We start from the raw sequence: 9,538 nt of genomic DNA, 5'->3' as shown, positions 1-9,538 counted from the left end.
TTATTTCAATAAGGTCTGTTATTACCCACAATCTGCCATTAAAAGCATTGTCTTCTTATTGTTGTCATTTAATACAGGTCAGACAGCCGCTGAAAAACTTGAGAAAGCATTTTTCTTCTCGTTCAGCTGTGTGTGCACCGGTCTCGCTTCTATCCCCCACGGCTCTCGTCCCGCCCTGCTCGCCACAGATGCTCTGTATTTTTTCAGACCTCAAATACTGCAAAGGAAACAACACTATGACCTTCAAATAATGTCTCTGAAATGATTTCAGTGGTAGAACAGCTCTTAAGCGGATGAATTGGACTCCTGAGCAGCAGCGGCTACGAGCCCACTCTGTAAGTTGTGTGTTGGGGTGGGAACACAAAGCCCCGCCCATCCCCTGCCTGCAGAAGAGTGCCACATGGTTTCCAAACAACGTTTCTGCATTAACTAAACTAATTCACGTGTATTGCGCTGCCCACCGGGAAGCTTATACAGCCACATTATTTACAACACTGGCAATTGGGTATATGCACACGGAGTGATGATGTCCTTCCGCTAAAATCTCACCTAGCGCTGTTACATTTGGCGCATTGGGAACAAGGCGTTTCGATTCAGGATGCACATACGATTACGATCAACAACGTGAGTCTAGTTAGCCATCAGTTTCACGGTACATCAACAAATATGAAGAAATGGGACTTACTAGTGGCATGATCAGAGATGCACTTAACACTGCTCACCTGTAGTGCTGTCGGTTCGCTGAAATTTGAACGGTTTCTTACTAAACACATGATGACAGTCAGAGACCTATTTCTGATTGGCTGACTGAAGAACTCAGGGCTGACACAGAGACAGATATGATTTCTATTGTGATAGTTGGCACGTGTATCATCACATTAGCTGTATTTAAATCAGATGTATATTCTTGATGAATCTGTCATGTGATCTTCTGTTTGTTTCAGCTCAGTTTGCCTTTTGAGCTTTTGAAGTGTGATCCTCAGACGTACGAGCCCGTCCGGACAGATAGCGGCCGCTGTGTCATGGCCAGTACAGGTGAGATGATGTTTCTCATGTGTCTGAATCTGATGTAGCAGCAGGAAGCGGCACATGTTATGATGTGATTTCAGGTGAAACAGGTTTACTGGTCGCTCCGGTGACGTTCACCAATCCGTTCCTGGGTTATGCTGGAGATAAAGGTCTGTCAGAGAAGAAACTCCTGCGAGATGTCTTTAAGAAGGGAGACGTTTACTTCAACACAGGAGATCTGATGCTACAGGACCACAGAGACTTTGTCTACTTTAAAGACAGAGTTGGAGACACTTTTAGGTACATGCTTCATGTGTGTGTGGTTTTGTCTGGTGATGATGATGATGATGATGATGAGAGAGATGTGTTTCGTGTGTCACCGGCAGGTGGAAAGGTGAAAATGTGTCCACACTGGAGGTGTCAGAGGTGTTGGGCTGTCTGGACTTTCTGCAGGACGTCAGTGTCTATGGTGTCGCTGTACCAGGTCACTTCACTTTTCTTGAAATGTTTTTTGTTGTGTTCGCTGTATGTTCATCATGAGACAAAGCATCAGTGTGACGTGTGAATGAATGTTGACTTTCAGGATATGAGGGTCGGGCTGGAATGGCTGCGGTTGTGTTGAAGGACGGTCATGGTTTAGACGGAGAGAGATTTTACAGTCATCTGCTTCACACACTTCCTCTGTACGCCTGGCCGTGGTTTCTGAGGGTTCAGGTATTTATTCTCTGACGTGTGTGGTGGTGTAAATATTTTCTGCTGGTTTGTTTTTGAATGTGTGTGCTTTTCCTGCTTTTGTCCTGCAGACTTCCTTAGACGTGACGGAAACGTTCAAACAGCGGAAGGGAGCGCTGGTGGAGCAGGGCTTCAATCCAGACGCCGTTCAACAGCCGCTTTACTTCCTGGACACATCCAAGAAAAACTACACCCCCCTCACGGCACCACTGTATGAACACATCATATCAGGCAAGGTCAGACTCTAGATGCATTCTGGGAAATGCAGTTTTTAAAACGAAGGCAAGTCCGTTTTCATGTCAGAAACACAAACATGTTGCAAACCAGTAGAACAAAATCTCATTCACAAATCATATTGTTTTTAATCTTTACGTCTTCTTTAAATCCTAATATTTAGGTGCTGGGGAAGTGTTTTTATTAGACTAGCAGCGTCTCGTGTATTGAGACGAAATCAACTGTTCAAAAAACATGAATACAGTAATTACACTAGAGTAACTTTAGGTTTATGTTATGAAATATCAGCGCGCTGTTTGTACTGAATAATCCCATAATAATAATAAACACATTTCTTCTTCATCTGACATGAAGAAGAAATAAAAACAGAGCCCAGTGTTACATAAACACATGTATCATGCGTGTTCTTTATTATTTACTTGTGAGGAGTTAAATTGTTCAGACTATTGATGTGTGTGTGCATCTAATATATAGAGATGATTTATAGATTCATGTGCTGTTGTACAGAACGAGATGTGTTTTGTATTGTTTGTGTGTAGATATAATGATATTAACCTTCAGATGTGTCGTGCATGAGAACAGTGTGTGATTCTTCTTCTTTTCATACTAGCATCATTTTAATAAAGTCAACCTTTAAAACACATTACAGCTGGAATTCTTTGATTGTCCGAAGAACAATTTACACTTATAACACGAGTAAGGGCTTTAGTTAACCACTAGAGGGCGGTGATAGCGTGTGTGTTTAACTAAACCTGCTGTTATAAGTGTTTGTGCTACTTCAAGAAATATAAATGTATAAAACACACAAAGTGCTTTAGAGAGCACAGAAGCATGAGCAGCTGCGTGTCTTTTCTACACACACACACGTTAGGTTTCTATACATTGTGGGGTCTTTCTAAAGGCGTAATGATTTTTGTACTGGACTAAGTTTATTGTATTGCCTTCCCCTAACCCACTCCAAAAACCAAACTTTCTGCATTTGTACATTTTCATACGAACATCATTTAGTTTGCAATGATCCATTTGAATTGGCCATCGGTCCCCACAATATAAGTGTGTGAGACTTTTCCTATCATTGTGGGGACATTTTGAACTCACAACAATGTATAAAAACAGACAGACGTGTTACACTACAGACAAACCTTCATGTCTCATCTTCCTCGTAATTGTTGTGTCTATAAACCAGATGTGATTCATTCATGAGATGCTGGTGAATTATCATTAGTTGTGTTGTTTTGTCTCATTCAGCGGGATAGAATACACATCTCTGTGAGAAACGTATTTATTATATAGAGGAACTACGATGATTTATTTATAAAATAATTTATTCTTAAATTTACAGAATCCCATAAAAAAAATCCTTTTGTAGATCTACAAAAATCAGGGCTATGGTTTAGTGAAAGTTATACGATTTAAACAGATGATGTATAATGAAAACCCAGAGGTGGTGGAGAGAGATCTGGAAATGTGAACTTAAGTACAAGTTCTGTTTCATTGCTGAAATTCTACTCAATTGTAGTAAAAGTACTGAAGTGAGTAAAAAACTACTCCAGGTACTAGATACTCGTTACTTTTTAGGATGCGTTAGTTAATGAATTAAGAATAATTATTAATCAAATTAGGAGATTTAAATAGAAAATATAGCTACTTTTGACAAAACACATCTTTTCCTTACTGATAAAGCATATAACTGGATACCACTCAGACAAAATAACCATTCAATGTGTCTGTCTGTCTGTCATGAGCTCAGTTCTTCAGTTTAAGCCATTTCTTTTATTCCATCACGGTTCAATCATGTGTACAAGACCCTCAGAAATTAATCAATAAGAGCCCAAAATAGTGCATGCAAAACATTTGTCACCTGATGGCTGAAATACACTAGACTTTTACAGTTTTTCTCAATTGCTAAAACACAATTTCTGAAACCATTGATATTTCATGTAATTTGCTACTTAAAGTCCATCAGAAAAACAGAAGCGTCGTTTGTTTGAAAGTTTTTTATTGTGTTTTAATTAGTAGAATGATGTTTTTAATGAAAATCATGTTTCCGTGTGTTTTGGGTGAAAAACAAACATTTATTTTACATTCAAATAAATGGAGTGATTGAGGTACAAATTACATCATAAATGTAAAATCTTTCAAGTTATGCATTTATTGGGTGATTTCTAAGAAGAAAATGGAATCACAAAGTGGCCAAATTTGTCCACTAACAGCAGATTAGTGCAGTAAACAAAACATTCGATTGAAATGTTTTAGGATTTAAAAAGTGCTTTGGAAAATATGTTCACCATTGAATATGACTGTTTTTAACATTGTAATAAACTACAGTAAGAGACGGACACACCACCGGCTGCTTTTCATTGGTTTATTTATATATTGCAATAAGCATTGATACTCTTAACTGGTAAAATGTTAGAAAAAAAGCACGTGTGACAATAAGAGTACAGGTTATCAAAACAGTACAGTTTTAGCCTGATCATTTATGATCCACCTTCAACACAAACCTCTGGTCAACATAGTGTTCTTCAGAAAACAAAACAATATAAAAAGAGAAATGTGACCAAACATGAAAACAGAGAAGAGAACAAATCCCCAAAGAAAACAAAAATCCACACAAAACGAAAACTATTTCAAACTAAAGTCGCATAAAAGAAGAGAATGGTAATAAATATCATTCAGCAGATTAATGTGCATCTATGAGCCCACTCCCGTCGTGAACATGTCAAGACTATAAAGATATTTACAGGTTAGTATGGAAGTACAGTGCCAACGTCACTCGGATGCTTGTTGATCTTTGTTCAGAAACATCTCCAGCGCGGTGAAACAGACGTTTGGCAGTACAATCTGCTTCATCATTGACACGGAAAACAACAGCGAGAGACGGTATGAGAACCTACAGCTACGTGACCGACACGCGATATATGTTTGCGACTGACTCTCTCGGTTTCTCTACACCTAAAATTACAATATACAAGCGTGAAATGGTTTATGGTTGAAATGGTGATTTGAGCGGACCGAGTGCTGTACAGACACACAAACATGTAACAGACTTCTAACAGGTCAGATTGTACCAACGGCTTCACTGAATCCGTCTGCTTCAAAAAATCGAATCAAAGATACATGCAGCACACACTTAAGTAATATTAAATCCTCGTGTATATATATATATATATATAGTGAGAACTATAAATATGAATATATTCAGTCTAACATTGGGATATTTCTCAGGTATAGTGAATCTAACACACACAGAATCTGCAAAGAAAACCAAAACATCAGTGCAGGAAAAAGTAAAGTTATGAGTGTGAAGACCCTGTTCATGAACTTCAGTCTGTTATTATGACTTTAATAAAGACATTCAATAACACACAGACGAGAAGCTGACGCTTGTGTGTGTGTGTGTGTGTGTGTGTGACGTTTAATGAGTCGCACACAATCACCTGCATAGAAGAACAAATCACATTCAACACCCAAAGCACACTTTTGACTGCAGGGAAGACCCAGACAGACCCACATGATGGATGAACATGAACAGTCCTACAGTGACCCTTTGCCAGGGGAATTGTTTTACACAAGTGGACAAATCTTCCAAACGTTTCCGTACGAATGAAGTGATGGCAACATGACATTCTGCTTCAGACGTCTCTATCTGTATCTGTATCTGCCCATCCATCAAGCGATGGCTTAGAAACCCAACAATCACAAGTTCATCTGTTAAGGCAAAGGCGGTCCTCTCTCTACGGTGTTCGTGGAATCTGAGATCCAGAAGTGAAATTTATATTAAAACGAATATAAAACAAAAACTCTACTGACTACTTCAAATAGCCTTCAGGTTTGATCATTAAAACGTGGCCACAATACGATGCCTAAAGGAAGACGAAAGGAAAACTCTGAAAAAGAGGAAAGAACGGTCTATAAAAAAAGATTGGAAATGCAGTGCAGTGGAAAAACTCGTATGAACTCCACTCGCATTAAAACGCGTGATAAAATCAAGCTTCACATTTAAAACCCAATAAAAACGATCACGGAAATCTACATTATAAATCAGCAGTCAGGGCAAGAGTTGAAAAGTTGAATATGCAATTGCACAGGAAGGCACGTCACCAAGGCTAGAAAAAAGTGTGGCAAAGAACCGGTGGTTTTCTTCCAAGAGAGAAAAGAAGAAATGAGGTGATTATTGCTTCATTAAGAGCAAACTAAAAGTAAGAGAGGAAAAATAAACCACAACTCAAAAAGTTGTGTGATAATAATGATACCGACAATTAGTGTTACAACGTGTGCTCAGAAACCTTTGACTCAAAGACAATATAAACCGTCAAATGTTGATCTTTCATCTGGATCTCCACACCATTGAGGAACGTTTCAAATGTTGAAACCAGTGAGCTACAGAAAGCGTCTCTGTGCACATCATCATCATCATTAGAATTATCATTGTGTGCTGGTTAGTGTGCCTTTACATGTGTCTGTGAGCTCTTTACGAGTAGAAGGTGAGGACGCTCTGATGGTTTCCACGCACTAAGAGGATGGGTGGCAGGTCTTTGGATATCGTGTCCAGCCAGGCCATGTAAAGAGCGCTGGAGACGGCTCCTTTCCTGGCCAGCGGCATGCTCCTGTCACACCAACAACACAATATTAGTCTTCTATTCATATGGAAATAGTTTAGAAAGTTACAAAGATGTGAGTCTGTGTTTCTCTCACATGACAATGAGGTTTGCTGTGCTGGAGTGCTCCTTCAACAGCTCATTTAGTCGGATCTGACGATTACTCTGAACGAACAAACAAACAAAGACAATCAAATCAGTTATCTGGGAAATTCAAGGCCATGAAAATTAAACGTTAAATGCATTTTGTCAGCTGAAGAACATCATTATACTTTTGTGATGTCAGAAAATGCACCATACAGCACACTTACTGACAACGCAGGAAGAAATACAATATTTTCTACCGATTCAACATCTAATAACTTTGGAGGTCCCTCAAGGCTTTATTTTGGGTCCTTGGCGTTTGTTTTTTTGGGCTCCTTATTTCAAAAACAACCTCACAACTAACATCTTATAAACACATAAAGACAACTCAATAGTATCTTTGGTTCGGATAGACAATGTGACCAAAATGTTTTTTAGTGATTTTGATCTGCTGGACTGGACTCACGGCGAGCAGAACTAAAAACTCCTGATTGTTGCTGTATTCAGTTTAATAGTGACATTCATGCTTCTAATGTTTTTAAACCTGATCAGAAAACATATTTTCCCTTTCGCCTAAAATACTGTGAAGAACAGCTGTGTGCAAAGCCAACACCAGATCTCCACATGATCTGTTCTAATCATCAGTTTTTCAAGGCAGCCAGAAGAAAATAAACATTCCTGATACTCATTTTAGGGGGCTTCAAGACCCATTGTGACACCAGCAACTCAGTGAGATGAATGCTTGGACTGTGGGGTGTCTTTGATCTTCTGATGTAGGATTTCCATCACCTTCAATTTGAAGTCCTATATTTGCTATACACAACAATAAAGTACAATAACAAAAGTGATTGTTGAGACCTTGGCTTTGTAGAGCTCCAGCTCATTGTCAGTGATTCTCCAGGGTTCCTCGCTCTTCAACTTCTCAGCAGCTTCCTGCTCCATGTCATCCTCTCTTAGTTTATACCGCTCAATCATTGCAGCAAACTCTTCCAAACTGTTGACATCAAATCCACAGAGATCATCATCTCAGTAAAGAGCTTTTCTCAGAAATGTATGAACCAGCATCATATAACTGTACACACGAAGATCTTGACTTCATACCCCTCTGACTTGGGTTTGGTGTTGATGTCACCCAGGACAGTGATGTCAGAGAAATCGATCCTAAACTTGCTGAGCAATGTGGCCATTCTGAAAAACAACAACACATTCTCATGACTTATTCAGTACAGTTATCAATAATTCATGTTATATTTGCTCCTTCTCATGAAATAGCTGCTCAGATTCTGTTACGAATTTCATGTTTTTACGTGAATGCTGATCAACTACAGCTAAATGAAAATATTCCAGGAGGTTCGCGTGTAGAGTTTTCATAAAGAGCTGGAGGTTGAATGGGTTTAAATATAGCGAACAAAAGCTCTGCCGCCGCCACCACTGCTGCCGAGGACAATGGAAAACATTCATCTCACATAATATCTGCATGTGAAACACACAGTCCAGCATTCATTCATCTAACCGCTGAGAACATGAAATAAATGTGTTTCTAGCAGCTCTCATCAGTGTGAAAACAAGACACGGATATACACACGCTCTGCGGTCGTGGTCGATTCGGTTGATCTTTCCACCGATGAACACTCGGATCTTACAGTCCTTCCACTTCTTCTTGTTGGTGATGAGATACGGGATCAGAAGAGTCAGACCTGACACAAACGCAACAGAAAAATAATTTCCCTGAAACAGAATGACTCTTTGGAGCAGGATCATGTCAACACAAAGCCGTCGTCATGACAATGTGATGCGGGCATACCTCCATCATCAAAGAGCCACCACACATCTACTGTGCCCTTGCCCTGTTTCTTCTGGAACTGCTGACTGGTGTGTAACAGCTGCTGATCGGCCACATTCAGAGGAACTGTCGGACTCCTTTTATCTGCAACGAACACAAACAAAGTCACAAGCCTCGTCGACGAACACGCTAAAATCTTATCAGTGAGTGCGGAAGCAGACAGTGAGAATTCTTCAGAGGTAAAGAGCCTGTAAGAGGAGTATTAGAGGACAGATCACACACAGGAAGTGACATCATAGCCCAAAGACACGCTACTTCACCACACGCAGACAAGAAGGTCAGAGGTCATGAGGAAAAAGCAGCGAGTCCTAAAGCATGTGCATGCAGGCCTGAGCCGGAGTGAGCCAAAAAATTTAAATGAGCACAGTACATGTCCTGCCTTTCTTCAAGAGCGGCCGAGTGTGAGCTTTGCCATCATCATCTTCATCTGAATCACGAGAAGAGAAAACACAGCAGCATTAATGCCATGACGCACACACGCTTCATCTGCTAGACTTTATTACATCAGCCATCAGTCATCAACACCATCATCACAGTCATCACCACCATCATCACAATCATCATCACAATCATCTTCACAATCATCACCACCATCACAGTCATCACCACAATCATCACCACAATCATCATCACCATCATCACAATCATCACCACCATCATCACAATCACACAATCATCAACACAGTCATCACCATCATCACAGTCATCATGACCACCATCACAATCATCATCATCACAGTCATCAACACAATCATCACAGTCATCATCACAATCATCACCATCACAATAATCATCATCACAATCATCACAGTCATCAACAGCATCATCACAGTCGTCATCATCACAAATATCGCAGTCATCACCACCATCATCACAGTCATCACCACCATCACAATCATCATCACAATCATCACAGACCTCACCACCATCATCACAGACCTCACCACCATCATCACAGTCATCACCACCATCATCACAATCATCACCACCATCATCACAGTCATCACCACCATCATCACAGTCATCACCACCATCA

At 40.0% G+C, this 9,538-nt stretch overlaps 2 protein-coding genes across 2 annotated transcripts in view; one reads left to right on the top strand and one right to left on the bottom strand.

Moving 5' to 3' along the window:
* The window catches only part of LOC306889340 (long-chain fatty acid transport protein 6), a 42,167-nt gene extending 39,551 nt beyond the window's left edge, over positions 1-2,616 (top strand). Inside the window, exons 5-10 of the mRNA XM_079448150.1 lie at positions 1-13; positions 945-1,035; positions 1,110-1,308; positions 1,395-1,492; positions 1,592-1,722; positions 1,812-2,616. The exon at positions 1-13 is cut by the window's left edge and continues 182 nt beyond it. Of these exons, the coding sequence (XP_079304276.1) occupies positions 1-13; positions 945-1,035; positions 1,110-1,308; positions 1,395-1,492; positions 1,592-1,722; positions 1,812-1,988 (709 nt within the window). The 3' untranslated portion in view covers positions 1,989-2,616. The remainder of the gene's footprint in view (positions 14-944; positions 1,036-1,109; positions 1,309-1,394; positions 1,493-1,591; positions 1,723-1,811) is intronic.
* A 1,710-nt stretch (positions 2,617-4,326) lies between these two features.
* The window catches only part of slc12a2 (solute carrier family 12 member 2), a 33,442-nt gene continuing 28,230 nt past the window's right edge, over positions 4,327-9,538 (bottom strand). The window contains exons 21-27 of the mRNA XM_079448753.1: positions 8,873-8,929; positions 8,464-8,586; positions 8,245-8,356; positions 7,761-7,847; positions 7,518-7,653; positions 6,673-6,740; positions 4,327-6,584 (exon numbers count right to left, since the gene is read on the bottom strand). Coding sequence (XP_079304879.1) covers positions 6,449-6,584; positions 6,673-6,740; positions 7,518-7,653; positions 7,761-7,847; positions 8,245-8,356; positions 8,464-8,586; positions 8,873-8,929 — 719 coding nt within the window. The 3' untranslated portion in view covers positions 4,327-6,448. The remainder of the gene's footprint in view (positions 6,585-6,672; positions 6,741-7,517; positions 7,654-7,760; positions 7,848-8,244; positions 8,357-8,463; positions 8,587-8,872; positions 8,930-9,538) is intronic.

The sequence above is a fragment of the Barbatula barbatula genome (genome assembly GCF_947034865.1).
Source record: "Barbatula barbatula genome assembly, chromosome: 24".
NCBI classification, from domain to species: domain Eukaryota; kingdom Metazoa; phylum Chordata; class Actinopteri; order Cypriniformes; family Nemacheilidae; genus Barbatula; species Barbatula barbatula.
This window is presented reverse-complemented; position numbering and strand designations above follow the sequence as displayed.